Genomic DNA, 25,809 nt, shown 5'->3' on the forward strand with positions numbered 1-25,809 from the left:
GCTGCTACCTTTGCTTGCCAATGGGCCATTAGGAGAGCCCTGTTTTCTTGATTACGTGAGAGTCCCAAAGGAAACAGACAGGAGATTGGGATATACATTAATCTAAGTTATGTATACCTAACATGGGTGCATGTATGACATTCTCTAGACCTACTATTTGTTTTTCCATAGTTTAAATTGTAAGACACTCATGAAATGCCAAAGTGACTTTCTAAGCATTTGCTGTAGATACCATTGCCTTTGTCATTAAAGACTAATTCGTCCATAAATACCATTAACCAGTTTAACAATGTTCTTATGCACCATGCTTTATAGACATTTCCACCTTTATTTCTACTTATCTGCATTCCATCATCTAGTTTAACCTCGAATTCTCTCATCGTCCACACCTCGTTGTGGCTTCACGGGTAGAGCCTCCCCGTCCTATTTACTGCCAGGTCTCTAGTAGAATTATTGTGTACAAAGGTTAAGTCTGTTAATAGACAAGAATTTGTGGTTACTGGGACAGGAAGTGATGTCATTTTTCTGACGGATGCAGACAGGATGACATCATTAGGAACAGAAGGGAACATCGTATAGAAAAATTACTGCAATCATGTTACATGGCATGTTGCATCTGTTCCTTAAGTCAAATGTTGTTTTGTCATTGAAGTAGACTTTAAGTGTTTTACATAATAGTAATAGACAAAAACAAAAATATCACAGCACCGGAAAAAGGTCCTATTGGATTGAAAAATAAATTCCCACTTTTTTGGATGTGCTGCCTTGCTTCTCTTTTTGTGAGTTTACATAATAGTAAATTTACTTTTTTTTATATACATGACCCCCTATCTTCTTATGCAAAAAGTCAGAATGAATAATTGAAACGTATTTCTTTGTGGCATCTATACTGCAAAGTTCATTGCAGATATGTCATTTTTGTTTATAAAGACAAATATTGTTCGTTGTGACCTTAAGTTTTCTAGACTTACAGTTCAATACAGATGGATGTCACTCATTCATATATATATATATATATATATATATATATATATATATATATATACATATATACACTACCGTTCAAAAGTTTAGGGTCACTTAGAAATTTCCTTATTTTTGAAAGAAAAGCACAGTTTTTTTCAATGAAGATAACATTAAATTAATCAGAAATACACACTATACATTGTTGATGTGGTAAATTACTATTCTAGCTGCAAACGTCTGGTTTTTACTGCAATATCTACATAGGTGTATAGAGGCCCATTTCCAGCAACCATCACTCCAGTGTTCTAATGGTACATTGTGTTTGCTAACTGTGTTAGAAGACTACTGGATGATTAGAAAACACTTGAAAACCCTTGTGCAATTATGTTAGCACCGCTGTGAACAGTTTAGCTGTTTAGAGGAGCTATAAAACTGACCTTTCTTTGAGCTAGTTGACAATCTGGAGCATTACATTTGTGGGTTCGATTAAACTCTCAAAATGGCTAGAAAAAGAGAGCTTTCATGTGAAACTCGACAGTCTATTCTTAGAAATGAAGGCTATTCCATGCGAGAAATTGCCAAGAAACTGAAGATTTCCTACAACGGTGTGTACTACTCCCTTCAGAGGACAGCACAAACAGGCTCTAACCAGAGTAGAAAGAGAAGTGGGAGGCCCCGCTGCACAACTGAGCAACAAGACAAGTACATTAGAGTCTCTAGTTCGAGAAATAGATGCCTCACAGGTCCTCAGCTGGCAGCTTCATTAAATAGTACCCGCAAAACGCCAGTGTCAACGTCTACAGTGAAGAGGCGACTCCGGGATGTTGGCCTTCAGGGCAGAGTGGCAAAGAAAAAGCCATATCTGAGAATGGCTAATAAAAGGAAAAGATTAATATGGGCAAAAGCACACAGACATTGGACAGAGGAAGATTGGAAAAAAGTGTTATGGACAGACGAATCGAAGTTTGAGGTGTTTGAATCACGCAGAAGAACATTTGTGAGACGCAGAACAACTGAAAAGATGCTGGAAGAGTGCCTGACGCCACCTGTCAAGCATGGTGGAGGTAATGTGATGGTCTGGGGTTGCTTTGGTGCTGGTAAAGTGGGAGATTTGTACAAGGTAAAAGGGATTTTGAATAAGGAAGGCTATCACCCCATTTTGCAACGCCATGCCATACCCTGTGGACAGCGCTTGATTGGAGCCAATTTCATCCTACAACAGGACAATGACCCAAAGCACACCTCCAAATTATGCAAGAACTATTTAGGGAAGAAGCAGGCAGCTGGTATTCTATCTGTAATGGAGTGGACAGCGCAGTCACCAGATCTCAACCCCATAGAGCTGTTGTGGGAGCAGCTTGATAAATATAAGTGTGAGTTTTCATGCAAAACACAAAATTGTCTGGGTGACCCCAAACTTTTGAACGGTAGTATATATATATATATATATATATATATATATATGAAACCATACACCTTAAGAGTATGGTTATTGTCTGCCTGTTTCCTGGCAGGTTATTGTAATGATGATGACTAGCTTATTATTACATTTGTCAATTGATTATACTGGGCTAAAAATAAAAACCTATAAATGGTTATGTTCTTTTATATATTTATGTATATTGCTACGTATACTGAAGTGTATCCACATTAATAAATGATGGTAATAATATTCAATATATTATTGAACCAAGCGGTTCCATCTTACAGAGAAAACAGTATTGCGATAATATTATTTAATATTACTCCGTCTCATATTACCAATACGGCTAGACTATAAACATTAGGGCAATTGATCTCTCACAACTGTGGAGTTTTATTGCTTGGTTTTTATGTTTTTATAAGTCTGTTTTATATACATTTTTTTAGGAATCTAAATGTGTAGTTTCAAGAAAACTGAAGAGAAAGACAAAGTTTGGTTTGGTTTGCTGTGAATTGTTTAGACCTGCAATTTAGAATTTTTAAGATTAGATAGGTTTCATATAGTTTTGGTTGTAGCGCCATTGAGATTACTTTTGGAATACTTTAGTGTATGCAAAAAAGTGTCGAAGGGCAGTTTATATTTGATCAAACTTGATCTTGAGAAGAAGCCTATGCAACAGCTCCTGGCTCTCATATATCCACTTAAAAAGTGATAAATGGAGGAATAGGCAGAGTGGTGTAACACAGTCACTATATTTTACATTTCCCGATCACCATTGAGAAATTTTCAGAAATCAAAAGTGACTTTTTAGTTCTTATTGTAATGTTTCTGATGAAATAATAGCATAGTCTGTAAGGCTGAAAAAAAGACATAGTAGACTATATAAATAGTTATGAAAAATTAGGTTTAATTATCTTGAAGAAGAAACTAGTTCAGCTCACAAACGTATTTGTTGCACACATTAGGAAATAAACTAGACTTCTCAATACCTACCTGAAAATTGTCAACATCATTCTGTAGTATAAGCCCCCAGGAAGACATAATTTTTTACTTGCTAGATAAATATTTGATGCTGAATAACGTTTAAAGGGGTTTTATGGTTTATAAATGTTTTTTTTTTACAAGGTGAAGTCTGGCCGCGTAGCTTAATGGCCCCGTCTCTCTGAGCTCCTGCTCTCACCCAGACTCTGGAAGCTGCTCTTCAGCTGTTGAAATTCACTGCTCACCTCCCCCTCATTCCCCTGGCCCCCAATGTGGGGATGCAAGTGGGGATGCCAAATGGTCCAACCAGCTTACAGATTTTTTTTAATCAGGCAGTGCCCCTTCACAAAATGGCACCATGCCATGGATTTCCTAAGGCTGCCGCATTGAGGACAAGGCCGCAGCAGAGGAACACAGAAGTGGGGGGTCAGAGGCAGGCAATGCATCTACTGTACATTCTCCTCATCATCTTCTGAATCTAGGGACTCTGGTAAGAGAAGGGGTTCTACTTCAACAGAGACCTGCACATAGAAAAGGAAATTCCCTTCCTCCACTCCATGACTCTTGGATGGTGGCAAAGATACACATAGCGGGCTAGAGTACTATAATGACCCTGAGTCACCTCTGCCTATCAACACACTCAAGATTATGTTACTTTCCCTACAAAAAGACTTTGCTAAAGATTTAAATAAAATTGTGCAACAACTACAGATGAATGTGGACTCATTGGGCACACATACTGCCCATGTTGAAAAGAAACAGGGAGAGTTTTTGTCCACCCATAATGAATTGGTTGATTCCTATTCCACTTTAGAAGCTAAGGTCAAATAGTTACGTGTGAGCGTTTTTATCTGGAAGATCGCTCACAACGCAGCAATTTAAAGTTTGGAGGGATAATGGAAGATATCTGGACACAGGACTTGCCCTTATTTCAGGATCTCCATCAAATATAAGGACCAGACAGCAATTACAAAAAATGTCTCTCCTTCTGAAGAACAAAGCCCATCTGGGCAGGGTACAGACAGTGCTTTGATTTCAAAGGGCACCATGTAATGCTTCATTTGACCTGTTGTGGCGCTGCAGTGTAAGTGAACTGCCGGGTTTCCTTGCAGATTACTGGTGATCACTAACCTTTTTTCAGGGCTTCCTTCTAACATAAAAGAATTGTCCAAATTTGGCAACCTTTTTAATTCTTGAACAAGGAATACCGAACAGTATACCGAACAGTTTGCTGTCTTCTGGGTGCTCGGCTTCGGCATATCGCGTATCGGGTTCACAGATTATTGGGAGGGGCTGGTGAAGACCTAGTGGTCATGGTGCACTTTGGCACAAATTACAACGTTAGAGGTTGGTGGAAGGTCCTAAAACATGATTTCAGGGACTTGGGTAACAAGCTCATGGCAAGGACCTCAAATGTAGTATTTCCAGAAATACTGCCTGTACCACGTGCCACACCAGAGTGACAGAGGGAGATTAGAGAGGTGAACAAGTGGCTAAAGAATTGGTGTAGGAAGGAGGGGTTTGGGTTTATGGAGAACTGGGCCAACTTCTCTGCTGGCTACAGTCTCTAGGGTAGGGGTGGGCTGCACCTAAATGGGGAGGGTGCAGCTGTGTTGGGGGAAAAGATAACTAGAAGTTTGGAGGAGTGTTTAAACTAGGGAGGCGGGAAATTACTGTATAGAAGGGGAGGACAGCACAGCTAGTGAGTTGGGGCTGAGAAATTAACACAGGGTGGAATAGAGGAATGGGTTAGAACAGTTAATAGGGATAAGAAGAAAAGTGTTACAGATAAACATATAAAGTGCATGCATACTAATGCCAGTAGCCTCAATAACAAGACTGAGGAATTAGAGTTGATAATGCTGGAGAAGAATTGTGACATAGCGGGGATAAGTGAGACATGGCTGGATGATAAATATGACTGGGCCGTTAATTTGCAGGGTTACAGTCTGTTTAGAAATGATCACACTAATAAGAAAGGGGGAGGGGTTTGCTTATATGTAAAATCCTGCCTAAAGCCCATCCTGCGTGATGATGTCTATGAGGGAAACGATCATGTGGCGTCCCTACGGGTGGAAATAAGGGGTGGGAGAAAGAATAATAAAATACTTATAGGGATTTGTTATAAGTCTCCAAGTATAATGGAAGAAACAGAAAATCAACTAATAAAGCAAATAGATGAGGCAGCAAACCATAATAAAGGCATTATTATGGGGGACTTTACCTACCCTGATATAAACTGGGAGGCAGAAACCTGCAGGTCCAACAAAGGAAACAGGTTTTTGACAATAATTAAGGACAATGACCTTTCACAACTGGTGCAAGATCCAACAAGGTAGGGGGCACTTCTAGACCTCATTGTAACTAATAGGCCGGACAGGATATCAAAATTACAGGCTGGGGGTTACCTAGGCAATAGTGACCACAACATAATAGGTTTTCATGTATCCTTTATTAATGTGTTTGGTAGAGTACCTACAAAATCACTAAACTTCAGAGAGGCTAATTTTCATGGGCTAAGGGATGGATGACTTTAAGGGCATAAACTGTAACAATGTCCTCAAAAATAAAAATACACAAACTAAATGGGACATTTTTAAAAGCCTCTTAAATAGGTCATGTGAAAAATATTTCCCTTATGGGAATAAAAAAGCTAGAAACGGGATGAAACCAATGTGGTTAAAGAAAACAGTAAGAGGGTCAATAAATTATAAAAAGAACGCATTCAAACTACTAAAGCAAGAAAGTAGTAACGAGGCATTATATAATTCTAAAGAAAAAAATAAGTTAAGTAAAAGACAAATAAAGGCAGCAAAGATTAAAACAGAGAAACTCATTGCCAAAGAAAGTAGAAATAACCCAAAAATATTTTTCAAATACATAAATAATAAGAAACTGAAAACTGAGATTGTTGGCCCTCCAAAAGTAATCTAGGTATAATGGTGGAGGATGAGGAAAAGTCAAATCTATTAAACGCCTTTTCTCTACTGTATTTACACATGAAAGTCCAATGTCAGGTGACATGATTAGGGATAAAGTAAATTCTCTATTAAATGTAATTTGCTTAAAGCAGCAAGAAGTGCAGCGCCGCCTTAAAAAGCACTAAAATAGACAAATCACCGGGTCAGGATGGTATACAACCCCGCGTTCTGCAGGAATTAAGTGCCGTGATAAACAGACCCTTATTTCTGATATTTAATGATTCTATCATGACTGGGTCTATTCCAGAGAACTGGCGCATAGCAAATGTGGTGCCAATATTCAAAAAGTGGTCAAAAAGTGAGCCTGGAATCTATAGACCTGTAAGTTTAACCTCCATTGTGGGTAAGATATTTGAGGGTTTTTTAAGAGATGCTATTCTACAGTATTTCAATGCAAATCACAGCATCAGCATGGGTTTATGAGGGATCAGTCCTGTCAAACCAATCTGATTAACTTCTATGAGAAGGTAAGTTCTAGACTGGGAAAGTCTGTGGATGTGGTGTATCTAGACTTTTTAAAGGCGTTTGATACTGTGTCACATAAAAGGTTGGTATATAAAATGAAAATGCTGGGACTGGGGGAAAATATGTGTAATTCGGTCAACAACTGGCTCAGTGATAGAAAACAGAGGGTGGTTATTAATGGTACATCCTCAGAGTGGGTCGCAGTGAGGTTCCACAGGGGTCAGTATTGAGACTTCTTTATTTTAATATGTTTATAAATGAACTTGTAGATAGTTTACAGAGTATGATTTCAATATTTGCAGATGATACTAAGCTCTGTAAAGTAATAACACAGAGGAGGATAATACAGGGTGGGCCATTTATATGGATACACCTAAATAAAATTGGAATGGTTGGTGATATTAACTTCCTGTTTGTGGCACATTAGTATATGGGAAGGGGGAAACTTTTCAAGCTGGGTGTTGACCATGGCGACATTTTGAAGTCGGCCAATTTGTATCCAACTTTAGTTTTTTCAATGGGAAGAGGGTCATGTGACACATCAAACTTATCGAGAATTTCACAAGAAAAACAATGGTGTGCTTGGTTTTAATGTTACTTTATTCTTTCATGAGTTATTTACAAGTATTTATAATACTACAGAGGGATTTGGGAAAGCTGGAGGTATGGGCAGAGAAATGGCAAATTAAGTTTAATGTGGATAAATCTAAGGTTATGCACTTGGGCCGAGGAAACAGATTTTACAATTATGCATTAAATGGTAAAACACTGGGTAAAACTATTACTGAAAAAGATTTTGAGATATTGGTGAACAGTACATTCACCTTTAGCAAACAGTACCAGGCAGCTGCTGCCAAGGCAAATAAAATCATGGGATGCATCAAAAGAGGCATAGATGCTCATGACAAGAACATAGTTTTGCCTCTATACAAATCCCTACTCAGACCACATATGGAATATTGTGTACAATTTTGGGCAATTGTGTGTAAGAAGGACATGGCTGAACCAGGGTGCAAAGAAGTGAGACCAAGATAATTAAGGGAATGGGCGGATTTCAGCACCAAGAAAGGTTATCAATCTTGGAGCTATTCAGTTTAGAAAAAATACAGTTTTGGAGTGATCTGATTACAATGTATAAATATATAACTGGACAGCACAGAGATCTTTCTAATGATCTTTTTACACCTAGGCCTGTATCAATGACAAGGGGGCATCCTCTACGTCTAGAGGAGAAATGGTTTCACCATCATCACAGACGGAGATTCTTTACTGTGAGATCAGGGAGACTATGGAACTCTCTGCCACAGGATACCGTGATGGTTGATTCTTTGAATAAGTTAAAGAAGGGCCATTATGCCTTTCTTGAAAAATATAATATTACAGTTTATAGAGTACTAGATTCTGGAGATGGGACGATGATCCAGGAATTTATTCTGATGTGATATTTGGAGTCAGGGAGGAATTTTTCCCCTAATGAGGCAATTGGTATCAACCTCATGGGGGTTTGCCTTCCTCTGGATTAACACGGTAGGATTATAGGTTGGACATGATGGACCTGTGTCTTTTTTCAACCTTATCAACTATGTTACTATGTAACGAAGTTATTTTTTTTTATTATTTCTTACAAAGTAGACCATTTCTTTATGAGACATCTTAGAACAAATCTCACCTTGTCCTAGTTCAAACCAAGATGGGGGAGGGAAATTACCACAATAAATTATACATTACATGTCAGAGGTCAAATTTGATGTACTTCATAGCATGACTGAAGATCCGTTAATGTGATTGCAATGGGGAGGAATGCGCACGACTTAGAGATTAAATCAATGACACAATTTGCAGGAGACATTGGTTTATGGACTAAAAATAGGGGAGACATTTTTCAAGAGTACCATGATGGATAGTCCACAGAACATTAGCCATTCTATTTCTGGCCTAAAGGCCAACAGAAGTGATGGGAACTATGGATTTCACACTGCTTGAGCTGAGCAATCATATTCTAAGTGCTAATATCATATTTTTTTTCTTATTATCACCAGTCGGTCTAAATCACTCTCAGCCAAATGCAGCCTCAAGCTAAACCCTGCTGAAACTATTGACAGAATGAACCAATAATCATTCAAATTGTCAATAGAATTGAATTTGCTAGTGATGCGCACAGTCTCTATGGTAACAACTAATTGATACAATTTAGAACCAACACTGCAGCAGTTTGTGCATTTGATCTTTATTTTTTAGTTTTAATTTGCAACACAATTAGAATTGATTTAAAAAAAATAAGTTGCCAGTGCAACAGTGGAGTTAATTATAGAGAAGTAAGGGGTGGTATATTAATTAATCCATTGTTAATTAACGCAGTAAACACAGATGTGTGATATTTCAAATATGTTCTATTTATGAGAATGTGATTATACAGAACATGTAATTGTATCAATGTCATCCAAATACGAGAATAATACAATGTAAATTAATGGTAATTCATGACATTGAATTCCACTCAGACTTCAAACACCTATTTGCTAGTCAGTAAGACCTTTTACAAACTCCTGGAACAAACGAACAAACAATTTTGCTGAAATTTTGCAGGAAAATTGAGACCAATATCATTTTGATCTCCTCCATTTTTGCTGGAGAACGGCTAAGAGGGTGGTTGAGGGTTATATCGCCTGGTGTCTCATGACAGACAAGTCCGTTGTCTGTCTTCCACCCAAAGCAGCATCTTGATTCTATGTCTTTTATTTCACATGTTCTAGCACTGGAGATAGGAGCAGTAGAGAGAAAAAAAAATGGTTGCCTCCTGAAATACTTTTGGATTAGGATTTGAGAGAGAAGAGGAACAAAGAAATGTATAGTATTCTAGTATTCTTTTCTTTTCTAATTTTAGTATGATTTTAAGTAAGCAAATCATGGATGCCAAAGCAATTCACCATTTACATATATGATGATGAGCCAAATGTAAATAACTAATCTACAAACCATGAAGCTGCCGGTATCCACATATAGTCATTTTTGTATATTAGTATTCTAGGGGAATTTCTAGTCACACATAAGAACGTATTGTTAAAGGTATATTTAGGGCGATGTATTGCATCATTCATAGTGTACTCTTTCTCTGGCTTCAGTTGCCTTCCCTAAGCTACCTTTCATAGACGTTGTCCTGGTTCCTTCTAATAAAATTTAATAGTCATGGTAAATCATCAAGATAAACCAATTACTAGTGTGCACTTTGTTCCAAATCTTCAGGGTTTCTTTACTCCGAGGCAGCTTCAGGGGATGGAGACAGACTTTTTGATGCCTGGTACCCAAGAGTGAGGTCCATAGGGAGATGAGACAAGCTTTATCATAGAGTCCCCCTAACAGCCTGCTGCTGTTGTTCAGGTGTGCGATAGGAGCGCAAGCACTGTATACAGCAAGATCAGAATGAAAAAACAAATACAGGGCTATCCGCAGTTGTACATCACTGCAAAGATAATTTTTTTAGTACTATCAACATTAACCTCTTAAGAAACAAGCGCATAACTTGCATTTTTGTGACATCACTATTTATTGGAATTGCTTTTTTTAATGCCTTCTGCCATTTTTAAAATGGCAGAAGGCATTAAAAAAAACAATTCCAACAAAGTTGTTTTTTGTTTTTTTCATATTCACTGTTTACCTTAAATTAAAAGTATGATAATATCAAATATGTGTTAGGCCCCCTCGTGAAATTCTTGGGGCAGAGATTCCTATTCATAGGTGGACCACTCCCTTAGAAAGCACTGAGATTGCTATTGATAGCGGTGCTGAACTGTTTACAATGCAAGATTTAGGCCTAATTCACACGAGTGTGTTCGGTACGTGATATACGGTCCGTGTGTCGGTCGCATTTCTCGGACCGAACACACTGCAGGGAGCCGGGCTCCTAGCATCATAGCTCTCTATGACGCTAGGTATCACTGCCTCTAAATGGAACTACTGTCCCATACTGAAAACATGATTACAGTGCGGGGCAGTTGTCCCGCAGCGAGGCAGTGACACCCAGCGTCATAGATAACTATGATGCAGTTTCCTGTAGTGTGTTCGGTCCGGGAAATGCGGCCGACACACAGACCGTATATCACAGACCGAACACGATCGTGTGAATTAGGCCTTAGAGTTACCTCCCGTCAGCTCCTCTGCATGAGAGCCCAATATCACTTACTTGATCGGTGCCCATTTGATTGATATTAAAATAAAATATAGTGCTGCTAATGACTGGCTTGTCTGATACATTTTTCTGGACAAAAGAAGATCGTCAGTGTCTGGTTGTTTTGGTTGATCTTTTGCTATTTTTGAGGAAGATCCACTCACTCTTTCTCCCTTCATAGACATAAATTGCACATTTGGACAAGTTCAAAGTGCCTGTTGGGGTCAACTTCTTTTAGCCAGTATTTATTTAGTGTGTATGGGCAACATTATTGTGGGGTTTCTATTTTTAGTAGAAATTCTACTGTAAGGCATGTATCGTAAAGTCAATATTCAGCTTTGAAAACCATTAAATATATAGGTCCAAAATGATATACCAATTTGTTTCATAATATAACATGCTCCATTGTTTTTGTGTTGTAGAACAGAAATCTCCTGTACCGTTTTGAGGCTGAGTTCACGCGGGGTGGATACACTGTGTAAGAGCACGCAGCGTATCTGCCCTGTGCGCCGCAGGGAATTCCGAGCAAAAAACCGCACCAAACTGTGGTGCCGTTTTTCGCCCGGAATATCTGCTGCGGAAAACTGCAGCACTTAGCCGGCCTGCTAGCAGGCCGGCCTCCTCAGATGACATCTCATCCCAGGAGACCGCTGCATCCTGTGATTCACATGCGATGAAGCGGCATCCCAGGAGGCCGGCCCTCTGACGTCATCCAGGCGGCTCATGGGATGATGTTTCATCCTATGTGACCGCCGCTACAGCCTGTGATTGGCTGCAGCGGTCACATGCGATAAATTGTCATCCCAGGAGACCGGCCTGGAGGAAGAAACACAGACTACTGGATAAGTATAAGATTTTTTTTTCTGAGTTGCATTTTTTATGGCAGAATCGCTGCGAACCCGCCGCTGCGAAACTGCTATTTGTTGCGGGTTTCACCTCCCCATTGAATTCAATGGGGAAAACCCACAACAAATAAGCAGCATTTACGCAAATACAATTGACATGCTGCAGAATAAGATTCCACACCGCAGGTCAACTTCTGAGCGTTTTTTCAGCGCAGTATTTACGCAGAGTGAGAATGAGATTTGTTTTATCTCATCCACTTTGCTGCTATTGTATTTGCTGGGGATTATTCACAACAAATTCTGTTGCGGAAAATCCACAGTATTTACGCAACGTGTGAACTGACCCTAACAGACAGATAGTTAAATCATATACTTGTGGCTGCCTATAGCCACCACTAGGGGGCACTTTGGAGCATAGTGAATTTGGAGCACTGTAAAAGAAAAACAGAGCAACTTATATTATCAAATTATGGAGCACAGCATTTTGGATCTATTGAGATTAAAAGAAAATGAAATTGTCTATGAACGTGGATATTCAGCTGATGTTTTGAAACATTGTTGCTTCTAACAAATATGTAACACAAAAGTAGTAAAAAAAGTAGGATATATATTACACTGGTGGAAAGGGAACAATGGTATAAATTTAAAACAGCTGGTGGATCGTAATCATCAACAATAGAAGAAATTTGGACTTGGATGTCTACTGCCAGTTTTATGTATGAATATATATTTTACTTTTGCACAATAGTACATCTTGTTCAATGTAGTATTGCTTTTACAGCTGTAATATCCTTGTAATATATATATTTAGATTGTATAAAATTACTTTAACACTAAGCTCATATTATAGCTGTTGGCGGGGTATTAAGGGGTTAATGGTGGAATGCTCACCTATACCGTCCGTCCCCCCCCACACAACTTGCTACAACTCTTTTACATGTGATCTTGTTTTTTACATTGTGATTGGTGCTGATCCACTTGAAATGGTATGTTGTTTCTTTGACCAGGTGCTATGACTAAGAACACAGTTGGCGTTTGAAACGCGTAAGCGTACTAGTCCTTTGTCTTTATGTGCTAGGTGGATTTTTAATGCTTATACAATAAAGACCTGAGCTTTCTTCATGAAGTGCTGGATCATACTTTTTTTTACTTCTGCACCTAAATCCTGAAAGAAACCATTCTCATTCCACCGGCAATGCATGTGAAGTGGGTATTTTATATTGCTGCGGATTGCACACCGAAAAGCCGTGGACTGTATTTATTGAATAACAATGGGACTAACCCGTGTGTGGATACAATGGCCAATCCGGAGTAGAAATACAAGAGTCAGCTACGGATTTCTGAAGTAAATTTTCTAAAACGTCCACGCCGAGTTTTCCATAGAAAAATCTGTGACATATGAACATAGCCTAAGGGGTTTGCCTGTCTCTGAATAAGTGTAAAGGCTGGCGTTTCAGTGAGGGCTTTGACCAATCACATTTATTATTGCTTAGCAGTAAATGTGACGTCAAATGAAAGACCAATTTGCTGTCAGAATATAAAGGAAGCTGTTAAATTATGAGTGCTGGACAGGACGAAATACTTAGGATACATACTGTAGAAAGGATTAAAGTGTAAATTATAAGTAGACTATAGCCTTCACATAGCGCAAAATATATTTATTATGTCAAATGTATAATAATTGGTCAAAAGAAGAAAACATAAATCTGGGCTCTTCTATTAAATAGACGGCAATAATTGTAAAACTTGTTAAAATATTAACATATTATGATCATTAATAAAACATTATTTTGTACTTTTCTTTCAGCTCCCTTTTGCTGAAACATTGTATCATTTTTATGACAGTGGAGCTGCTAAAACCAGAAGAAAACGTAGTATCAAAAGCAGAAATAACTTAGAAATGCATCCCAAGGTGAGTATTCCAGGCTGGATTTTGTTCTTTATCATTTGAAAAACTGAAAAAATACAAAACTCTCTGAAGTTTAGGATCAGAGTTCATTAAAATGAAATCTGAAAAAATATTTTAGCAATATCCTCAAAAAGTCCGATTTTGACCCTCAACTTGTTTTTTTATCACCATCAAATGTCCAGTATGTTGCAGAGGTAACAATAATAAATCTATATTTACGTGACTTGTATTCCTAAAGGACGCACTTTACTAAATAAGTGGTAGTTATTGCAGCATGCACAGAAAAACAAAGAGTAAAATCTCCTGGCTCCATATATTTTAGTGGCAAGTTCTTGGTCAACCACCAACGTTAAAGGGATGTTCTCATTAAGGCAACATTTTTCTATATGTCCAATAAGGGCATATGAACATCAGGGGATTCCTTCTATTTGCCAGAGTGGAGAGCCACTAACAAAGAGCGGCCATTTTATTAATGTATTGCTAACCTCAGTTTCACCTGGATAAAACTGAAAAACACTGTGGAATTTCTGAAGCTGGACCCTTTACGATCAGCTGATCTCCAAGCTGGCTTCAATTTTAGAAGAGCTGGTTATGATGAGATAACCCCTTTGAAGGTGTTTTCCCCCAAAAACTATTTTTTTTACATGCAATAGAAAAAAGATCCATGGTGAGAGCTGGGAGCCCCACTAATCCTAAAAAAGGTTAGTTCGATTTCCAGTAGAGTGGTGGCAGTGCATGCCCAGTTCCTCTCTATTGAAATAAAGTCATATTAGAAAAGCTACTAATGCTCACACTCCTAAAGAGCGGCCCTACAGAGAGTCAAGTTAGATCCACCCCTCTCATCTGCGCCAGAATTGGAACTGGCTTTTCCTTAACATCAGTGTAGACCCATGATGCTAGATTTTCACTGATCTAGTTTTTATGACTTTTCTGATTGACATAAGAATTCTCTGGACAGCACTGGGGTCTCAAGTTTTAATATGACCATGGGAAACACAAAACATACAGATACAGATGTAGCCGTCTTTATCTTGACTTTTAACGCATTAAATACACAGTGGAAAGATCCCTTATCTTGACTTTTTCAATGACTTTTCAATGGCTTTTGTTGTGTGATATCACGCTGAAGCAAGTTATCAAGAGTCAAGCTAAAGACGGCTACATCCATATGTGAATTGGCCCAAGTATACATGAGATAGGTAATTATATGTGAGTCTAATAATAAACTAATAATGACTACTTACAATCTCTGTACAGTGCTATGAAATATGTTGGCCCCATATTAACAAAGAAATGTGTCCATTAGACATTCCTTATGCATCTCCTACCTATTTATACATGATTAAGGATTCATTTTGATTAGTTGCTGCAACTACCACTTTTAGGAAATTGAATAACATGATATGAAAAACTTGATGTGAATGATATGGTAAAATAAAGTTTAGCACGTTCAGGATCTACTATTTGATGGGTCTAAGGAACCAAGACTACTAAAAAATATAAAGTTCTAATTCATTCTGTTGTTACTAAAATATGCAGTAATTGTAAAGTAGTGGTTTTATATGTCTTCCATGGAAGGAAAAGAGAATTTAATATCACAACATACATAGCCTTGTCCTACCTATGTCTAATGATATGCTGGTGGCCAAATTGGATAACTTATGGAGATTCATTTCTTGGGGTGATTGACCATATTAAAAAGTTTGTCTGCCTTAGAAAACATTTAAAAACGATAATATAAAATTCTGAGTTAATACATTGGAGTCCCTAATTTACTCATCTATTAGCTATGGGGAGAGGCTATAAAGAGTAACTCTCACTCAGGAGGACCCAGCATGTCTGCGCATTATATCGACTAGCCATTGAATTCTGTAGGAACTGTGTAATGCATCTTTCTTCTGTAGTGGCACTGTAGGAAAATGAAACACTTTTTGTCAAGTTCCCCCACAGCTTTCATATGATCAGTGGGGTTCCCAGCATTGGGTTACCCTTCATTTATCTTAACATCAGAGAATTCACTATCCAAAAGGTATAGAAGGGTAGCATGGACAACCTTTTTCGGTAAGGTGCCATTGGAGCTGTGGTTGTTTGACCACTTAAAGGGTTTTCCCCATTACAGAAAGTGATTGAATATTAATTCTGTGCATCAGCGCTCCCTGCCACTGGCCACTCACTTGAATGGAGCAGTTTTGCAGTTCTCTACACTGCGGGCGGCTGGGAGCACGCTCTTCTGGGGAAAATTGGTGCACTTAACTGCAGCCTCCTTATTCTTAGGATCTGATGTGCTGCAGGCAGTCGGACACCTACTGATCAGAACAAGATGTTATATTTTAATTTTGCACAAATCAGTATTGGACAAGGGACTTTCATTCATTCAGTATAAAACGACTTATTATAGGAAGTAATGCTTAGGTACTTGTGTACTAATTAGAAGTAAGGTTAAAAATTGTGATCTCTTCCAGTCTCAAACTTTATAATATAGTTTGTGTCTCCATATTTATGCCAAATGCATCTCCAAGAGATAGAGGTCAAGTAAAAGGCAGAGCACCCATGCTGAAATCATCGCTGCTTGCCATGTTTTCTCTGCAAGCAGATCACACTTATAAGCAAGAATTTAAGCTTTGATCCCTATACAGCGCTGACTGATTTGCAAGGCAACCGGGAAAACATTTTGCTCTGTCATTTAGATTTGCATTGTATTTCTCCAATCTATAAAATAAAAAATTCATATAATAGATATATATTTGTGATTTTCTGTGTATCCAGTTTCCAAATATACTGCATTAATATAGGTTCACCAAAGGTGCTTCTACACTTAAACTAAGGAAGACCTTCCTTATCTCATGCACACTGAATCCATGCAGCTATTTGTCACATTTGCAGTTGTTAAGATGCATATCCTTGAGGCACAGTCTCTGCTTATTCAAATCTGATGCTTCTTCTTAGTGAGATACTACACGGTGCATTGTAAAAATCATAAAATATAATGGTTTGCAATTGCTCATAAAAAAATTCACTGTATTTCACTGAAAGAAGATTTAAAATTACTTATAATCTCGCAGCCAGAGCCCCTTTATGTCACAAAGACTGGATTTGCGGTATCTGGACACATACTGAAAGATCACGGTAACAGCTATGTGAAGCACAAATCCATAGTAAATGATGGGCTTTCTCCAGAAATACCATTCTGATTCATTTCCACTAAATTTCTTATAATTCAGAAATGAGCTAGAAACTACACAGTGGAAATTCATACACTATACAGCAGATGATATCTCATTTCTGTTAGGGTACCGCTTATGGACATCAAGATGAACTTTGTCTAGAAGATTACATCAATAAAGAAAGCGGAGGTCAGGAGAGGTCATTTTCCCAATAGGTGAGGGTCCCAGATGTGGGACTTGCAGCTATTAGACATTTTTAAATATTCTATAAATATGTCAGGAATGTGTAAGATAGGAATACACATTTAACTATTCAGTTTGGACACTTGGGAAGCTTTGGCTAACCTTATATATAAGGAAATCTGGCATGTAGCCATAAATTACTGCTCCTGTAGCATCATTCATATTGCCTGCTGCTTCTTCACCTACTTCACATTGTGTTCCATTTCAATAAAATTAGACAAAGAATAAATTCAGTTTTCCTAAACCAAATGCTTCTAATAATCAAAATCACAATGCTACAAGGGAAACATAAAGCAAAACCCCTTTCATATTATAAAACCTACATGTGTTTCTGGATATTTCTGTTTCTTTTTGTTGGTAGTTGTTTAAGATTAGAACATAAAATCTGCTTTCTTCCTCAGAAACAGCGTCTGTCTTGTCCATGAACTTTCATAGGAATTGCAGTAAAAAAAAAAATCACACGAAAGCACAAATTTTACAGTAAATAAACTTTATTAAATATAATTCCCAAAACATAAAATATACACATATTTGTTATCAACACGAACGTAACAACCTGCATAATTTATGATGATTGATGCAAAAAGAAAAAAACTGGAACTTTTTTTTCTCTGCATTTTTGCCAAAATAAAAATGAATACAAATGACATGCTTATGTATATGTACCAAAAAAACGACACCTACATAAAGTACAACTCTTCCCGCAAAATCAAAAGCCTCATTCAGCTACGTTGAACAAAAATGTTTAAAGTTATGACCGCCTTTATGCAAAGAAGAAAAATCCCACATATTGTTCTGGTCCTCAAGGCAAAAATTGGTTCGGTCCGGTTAACTCCACAACACAAGTTATTTATATATGTAACCTTTGTAACTCTTCTCCTTCTGGAAAGTAATATGTTAGGCCTCATGCACACGAGCGTATTTTTTCCTTCCGTAAATACGGGTCTTTGGTCACACGTATTCGACCCGTATTGCACCAGTATTTACAGAAACGTGCACGTAAATATGGGTCCGGTGTCACCAGTATTCCACCCGTATTTAGTTTTCGCTACAAAATTGCACTGCACTAATCGGCAGCCCCTTCTCTCTATCAGTGCAGGATAAAGAGAAGGGGCAGCCTTTTCCGTAGTAAAAGTAAAATAAATTTATACTTACCCGGCCATTGTCTTGGTGACGCGTCCCTCTTTCGACATTCAGCCCGATCTCCCTGGATGACTCGGCAGTCCATGTGACCGCTGCAGCCTGTGATTGGCTGCAGTGGTCACATGGGCTTAAACGTCATCCCGGGAGGCAGGACTGGAGGAAGAAGGAGTTCTGGGTAAGTATGAACTTCTATTTTTTTTTACAGGTTGGTCTATATTGTGATCGGTAGTCACTGTCCAGGGTGCTGAAAGAGTTACTGCCGATCGTTTAACTCTTTCAGCACCCTGGACAGTGACTATCCCCTGACGTCACCTAGCAACACTCCCGTAATTACAGGTGCACACACGTAGTCACCCGTAATTACGGGAGCCCCATAGACTTCTATGGGCCTGCCCGTGCCGTAATTACGGCCTGAAATAGGACATGTTCTATATTTTTCAACGGCACGGGCACCTTCCCGTAAGCATACGGGGAGGTACCCGTGGCCAATAGAAGTCTATGGGCCCATAATTACAGCCCGTGATTACGGGCATTTTTACGTTTGTGTGCATGGGGCCATGTAAACCGTTGTAGCCTTTCTTTAATTTTTTTTAATTAAATGTATGTGTAATATGATTTTAAACATTTTTCTATTTGACTTTTATTCAAAACTTTGTTAACTTTTTGTGATGCATTTTCTATGTATGCACTATGTATAAAAGCTGCATAGTGCAGATGTATACCCAATCTGTCAGTCTGCCGGACCGATGACTCAGCTGAGAGCGGCTCCTGTTTGCGCAAAAGCCACTTACCACCTGCTCCGTGAGGCAGCATCATATGATGCGGGGCTGCGTGCTTTTCGCGCAGCCGCCATCATTATGACACGCCATTTGGATGTTTGTAAACAGAAAAGCACGTGGTGCTTTTCTGTTTACATTCATCCTTTTGACAGCTGTTGCGCGAAACAGGCAGTTCAATGGGTGCGTGATGCGCAAAATACGCCGAGATATTGAACATGTCGCGCTTTTTATGCAGCGGACAAACGCTGCGCAAAAAGCACGGACTGTCTGTACTGCCCCATAGACTTCTATTGGTCCATGCGAGCCGCGTGAAAACCACACGGCCTGCACGGACGCAATTCACGTTCGTGTGAATCCGCCCTAACACACAGGATAACTCTAAGGGTATGTTCACACGATTAACAAAATACGGAGCTGTTTTCAAGGGAAAACCGCTCCAGATTTTCAGACTTTTTTTGAGCAACTCGCGTTTTTCGCTGCGTTTTTACGGCCGCTTTTGGAGCTGTTTTCAATAGAGTCTATGAGAAAACGGCTCCAAAATCGTCCCAAGAAGTGTCCTGCACTTCTTTTGACGAGCCGTCATTATACGCGCCGTATTTTGACAGCGACGCGTAAAATGACAGCTCGTCTGCACAGAACATCGTAAGACCCATTTCAAGCAATGGCCAGATGTTTGCCGACGTATTGGAGACGTATTTTCAGGCGTAATTCGAGGCATAAAACGCCTCCATTACGTCTGAAAAGAGGTTGTGTGCACATACCCTCATACTGATCAAATCTATGTTCATGAATTATTTATCAAAGCCAATTTGCTAACTTTTTTAATCACATTACACATGCATTTGCTCACAAAAAAAAGCTACAAAGATTTACTTAGTTTTTAAGCTACCAAAAAAATATTCAGATGTAAAACTTGTTTAATATTAATCAACAGATTTCATTTGTGTTACTGATAGTACCAGATGTTAAATGTAAATTCTTAAATACACAAAAATATGGATATTTTTTGGAGTTTTTTTTTCTTCCTTGGTCATTTCAATAATAAAACAAAAAAAATTGTTTTCTCATTAAAATATACTTATGCCAAGTACATTTTTGCCGACAATGGAAAATCTGGCAGTCAACAAAGTATTTTTAATGTTTTTTGGTTTCATAATTTCATTATATTTTATAATGTCGCTAAAATATGGTGAGGGCTACTAATTGGGAAATGTAATGCTGACTTTGGTATTATGTGTTCATGCCTGCTAATATCCGGGATTGAATTTATTAAAGAAATATGGCAGGGTGACAAAATGGACCTCATATATAAAAACGTCTGAAGACAAGAACCGGAGGTTTTTCCTATAGCAACTTGATCACTGCATTAATTTTCAGATCAGGCATACTAGTGCCCAATGTCTTCTGACAGTCCTCCTGCCTTCTTCAAAATTGACAAATAAAAAAAAAAAAGCAAAATAACCCACACTTCAGCTCCGGGAACTGGTGGCCATATTTCTACCTCTTGAGATGGCACCGGTGGCGCCAAGACAGAGTACCTACAATATATGCACCACCAGTCCTTCTGCTGAATAGGAAGTGCCACCTACTAGGACAAAATAGGGTATTATCTTTTCTTCTTGACTATTGGTCATATCTATAACACATATTTTGAATGAAACTACTCTCATATTCCTGTAGACCACTACATTTCACCTCTGCTTTTCATTTCTCGTCATTCCATGTCATTAAATGCCCTCTTTTGCTGTATTCATGTCTATTTCCTTACTTTCCGGCAAAACAAAACATTTGATAATTCATTAGCTGCAAGGAAAGTATAAATTTAAGAGAACCTCCCATTGCCATGCTATCCTATACTATTCATATGAAATAAGCTCCTATTCAGATAAAGATAGCAACACAAAGGAGAACGTAGCACTGGAGATTTAATAATGATAGATTAGCCAGCACCAGACCATCCGTGCTCGATGTGGAAGAAGCAGTTGAATAACTTTGAGAAGACAAACATTGCTTTAGGCCTTATTCACACGGTCGTATCTTACGGACAGTATGTCGGCCGTATTTCCCGGACCAAACACAGTTAAAAGAGCCGGACTGCTAGCATTGTAGTCATCCATGATGCTGTGAGTCACTGCCTTCCCGCGAGACTACCGTCCCATATTGAAAACTTGATTACGAGACAGTATTCCCGCAGGGAGGCAGTGAATCCTAGATCATAGATAACTATGATGCTAGGAGTACGGCTCCCTGAACTATGTTTGGTCTGGGAAATGCAGCCGACATACGGTCCGTATATCACAGGCCGAACACGGCCGTGTGAATTAGGCCTTACTTATCTTGTATTGATCCTAACTTACAGCTTGTATTATGTGAATATTCAGTAAACAAATCTCACTGTAATCCCTGCTGACTTAGGCCTCATTCACACAGCAGGGTTTCCCGGCCGGGTGCCGGCCATTCATAAATCGGCCGGCACCCGGCTGCATTAGGAATAATAGACCCCTAATGAAAACCGGCCGTCAAAAAATAGGACATGCTCTATCTTCGCCCGGGTACCCGGCCGCCCGGCTCCCATAGAAGTCTATGGGGCCGGGTATTACACGGCCATCACCGGGATGTGTCCCGAGTGATGGCCGGGTTTTCCGGAGCTTGCGCTCTATCTCCTCCTCCTCACAGCGCAGAGTGCATGTGAGGAGGAGGAGTTGATGCCATTCGGATGAATGGCATCGCTGTACACTGTGTGGCAGGGCCGGGGTGTACAGCAGGTAGAAGGGAGCGCTGGCTCCCTTCCCCTGCTTGAAAAGCACCCGGGCCCGGCGACACCTTCGATGGCGCCGCTAGCAGCAGCTGCAGCTGCTGCTGCTGCGGCTGCTACTACTGTAGCGACGCCACTATAGCAGAGCAGGGAGGTATCTGCTATGTGCTAGCCGCACTTTAGCTCCTTGAAGGATCGGAATCCCCGTGTTTTCGGGAATTCCGCTCCTGGACAGAGCGCTTGATGTCTCTGTCCATATCTGGGCAGTGACATCAGGGGAAACTCCTGAAGCGGAATCCCCTTCAGGAGTTGCCGCTGATGTCACTGTCCGGATCTGCCCGGCCCGGCACGGATGCAAAACTTAATGCAAACCGGCCGGGCAAAATGGGCGTTTTAACCGGCCGACACTCGGGCTCGAAAACGACCCAGTCGTGTGAATCCCGCCTTAATGTTTGCACAGATCATGCACCGGTAATACGTATTGTGGTTAGTATAGTCTTTACACAATACACAGTTCATTGAAGGGTTATTCCCATCACTTTATCATCAGTGGGGGTTTGACCTCTGGGACCCCCACGCTCCTGAGAATGAAGGGGCTGCTTTAGCACTGCGACCCCTTCACTGTTTTTACCTGCACAGCGGTGCTAAAGCAGCACTGAGGCCGCTTCATTCTCAGTATGATGGTACCAGAGGTCAACCCTGACCGATCATAAAGTCATGGCATATTCTAGCGATATACCCTCACTTTATAAGATGGGAATACCCCTTTAATACAAAGTACAAAACAGAACTCTCTTCGAATGCAGTGTGCCAAAAACCATAGAAAATACTGCATTGCAGCGTCTCATCTAAGTTGTTCGGGGGTTTGTCTATCAACAAACTATCGTCTGGCACCAACAGTAACTAGAAGAATTATGAATACACCTGAACTATCTCAAGATTATTATAAGACCCCTAAGTTTTAAGCTCCATATTTAAAGAAAATATCTAAGAACAAAAATAATTGTACAAAATGTATTATAAATGACAAGTTCAATGACAAGTATGTAAGTTCATCTTGATGCTGATGGAGGTGTACCAGTGTCTATCTTTTTAATTGCCCTTGTCTAGCAGGTTTTCTAATTAATATGTTAAAGCAGATGTGTCAGCATCCTTTAACAGAGCAGCATAGATTTAAGGACAGGTCCGTGCTATTATTAAAACGACATAAAATATATTGCGGTATTTGGCTAATAGAGCTGAATAAAGAATACAAAATACATTTATGGGTCCACTGTATTCATGAGGTGCTGTAGTGCTCACCTCGCCTCTCCCCACCCTCCTCACCAATAAATGATGGGCTGCCGTATATCTGTATCTCTATTTCATTAATTTAATAGTAATGGACATTGCTTTTTATAAAGAAAAAAGAAAAAAAAGAGATGAATCACTATTATTTAGCTACAATGGAAGATAAAGAGCTACCACAAATTCTCTCAGCTTTAAAAGTCTGTATCCTAAAGAACCATCATGTTGTAATATATCATTGACTTTTACAAATCCTATACACAGTGTCACGGCACTAAAAATGCAGAACATTTAAATGAAAGGGATTGTATAAGATCATCTGTCTTGTATTACTACTTGGCTCCAATAATTTGAATTAGACTGAAATGCAATACCAAGAAAAAAATGACCCTTTCTTTAACAACCCCATTTTAAGTTCTAGTATTAAATAAAGTAAATGATCATCACTTGAGGAATCTAGAATTATAGACTGAGCTTCTAACCAACCTTCTTCCCCTTGTAGCAGTGCAGTCACTAAGGGGCAGGATTTGGGACTAGAATTATATATTTAAAAGGTCTGGGTTGCTGGAGTGGAAGAGAATAGTAAAAGTAACAGTCCGTCTTCAGGACAGTCCAGGGTTTGGTCTGCCTTAGGAGTTTCATTAGCTACCAGCTGTTAAGGCTCCTTTAAGAAAGGTGAGATCTATTCACACAATGCCCCCAGTCTGAGGAAGACAGGTATTGCCAGCCTGTGGGAGTCAGAAGTTCTGGCAAGAACATACGTTTGTTGTGAGGTGCTGGGCAGAAGAACTTTCACCCTGATAGATAGGGAAGCTATATGTTTAGTTAGAGGCTGGACTGCCTAGAGTATATTTTTGAACTGTTTTGTAAAACCGCTTTTCCTGTATGAAGACAATAAAGCAGGTTGCGGCCAGTTTCCTACCGAATCCACTGTGTTGGAGTGAAAATTCTTAAGTGTGCCAACCATCTTACCCTGGAGATGGCGATCCTGTGAGCTAACTTACCCCAAGTTGTCACACCCTATGGACTCAAATTAAAAACAATAGCATCTTAGAATATATTGTCCAGAATGTCCTTTTTTATTCATAGGGTAAGTGTTCGTGGTATTATTTGAAGTCCACCACATAGACAATAATAGTGTTAGGTTCGTTCTCCGTAATATCATAACAAAAAAGATATAGATCCGGAGTATATATAAAATGTAACTTTTAGTGGGTTTCGTTAAAACATTTCTGATTTGTAATATGTGCACATAAATAAATTTTTCACATGCCAAGATAATATGCAACTTTTTTCATTTGTTTCTCATGATGTGCATTTATACATTATTCTGAGACAGCAAAGAAAGTCCACCTACATGAGGTTTCTAAATCTACATTGTTTTTGTTAATATTCACTTCAAGAGGTTCTCCCATAAGTATTTGTTAACTTATTCCAGCATGAACGTACAAATAGAGGTGATAATTAGATTTTTAGGGCAATTGCCCTCCTACCCCTTTCTCTTGGATTTTGGTAGTCCTTTGAGCAGTTGTCCTCAATGCTTCAAATTGCCGGAGAACCTCCGATATTTATATGGGTACTCTCCCAACGCGTTTCCTCCTGACCAATGATTCCTCAGGGGAGATAAGTCATAAATGCAGTTTCATCCAAGTCCGTGTGAGGCTGCATGGAGATTAGAGTGGCTGTCTAATAGTAAGAGATGCTTTCTTGTGAAGGCATGGCTTGCAGTGGCAAGAAATCAGGCTTCCCATGTGGGGGATGTAAAGCAGCGTCCATTCCTGGCGTCTGCCTTCACTTTAATGAGGGATTCCCTGTCTTATTTATATCCGGTTTCTCCCCTGTATCCTCCCACTAATCACACTCCCCCTAGTGACGTTCGTGGGCGTGTGACTCTATATGGGGCAGACACCCGCCGCACGACCGCAGAGGACCCAACACACGGATTCCGTGTGTGAGTCCTAACGGCGATTGTACCCCGAAATGCACCCCAATGCCGCCTTAGACCGAGCTAACTGCTGTCTCCAAAGCAGGAGACATACAAGGTCTACGGGCGGCGATATTAATCATCGCCGCCTCCAGACGCGTAGCCAAGGAGACGGAGATAACTCCGCCCCTTGGGGTGTGACGTGGCCGCCAATTATTGGCCGCAGCGTCACACCAGTAAACTCATCTGCTGTCAGGTCCCAAGCGTCTGGAACAGACGCTGTGACCTGCATTGAGGTGGGTAAGTAAACAGGGGACAGGAAAACCTGTCTACCTGATTAGGCAGTAGGCTCTGTCCAGTGGCGGAATTGCGGTGGATATGGGGGAGGAAAAATACTTAAAAGGGGTGTGTTTGCGTCTGGGGCATGAATCCACAGGGGTACTCATGCAACCCCCGCATAAAGACATTTCCTAGAGTAAGGCACGGAGAAAGATTTGTTTATTTAAGGGAAATCTATTTAGTACACTCGATGGTGTTAAATATGAGGATATTTATGGCTAGAGTGCTGGTAACTGCACTGCTTATGGGGCAAGCATGGATTGCAAGAACTAGGGAATACTGTTTATTCATTTTGAAGGAAAACTTGGTATAGGGAAAATAGCGCTTAAAGAAAGAAAGGGGGGGTCTGATTAATCAATAGGGGTCTAGCACATAATGGGCTCAAATAAAACAGCCAAAATCAAACTGTTCATTAAGCCCATCCGATTCCGTTGATCCCA

General features: G+C 39.6%; 1 protein-coding gene across 1 annotated transcript in view; it reads left to right on the forward strand.

The window, feature by feature from the left end:
- Window positions 1-25,809, forward strand: part of PCSK2 (proprotein convertase subtilisin/kexin type 2) — a 134,948-nt gene that overhangs the window by 16,387 nt on the left and 92,752 nt on the right. The window contains exon 2 of the mRNA XM_075863104.1: window positions 13,634-13,738. Within this exon, the coding sequence (XP_075719219.1) occupies window positions 13,634-13,738 (105 nt within the window). The remainder of the gene's footprint in view (window positions 1-13,633; window positions 13,739-25,809) is intronic.

Source organism: Rhinoderma darwinii, chromosome 4 (genome assembly GCF_050947455.1).
Source record: "Rhinoderma darwinii isolate aRhiDar2 chromosome 4, aRhiDar2.hap1, whole genome shotgun sequence".
Lineage (NCBI taxonomy): Eukaryota > Metazoa > Chordata > Amphibia > Anura > Rhinodermatidae > Rhinoderma > Rhinoderma darwinii.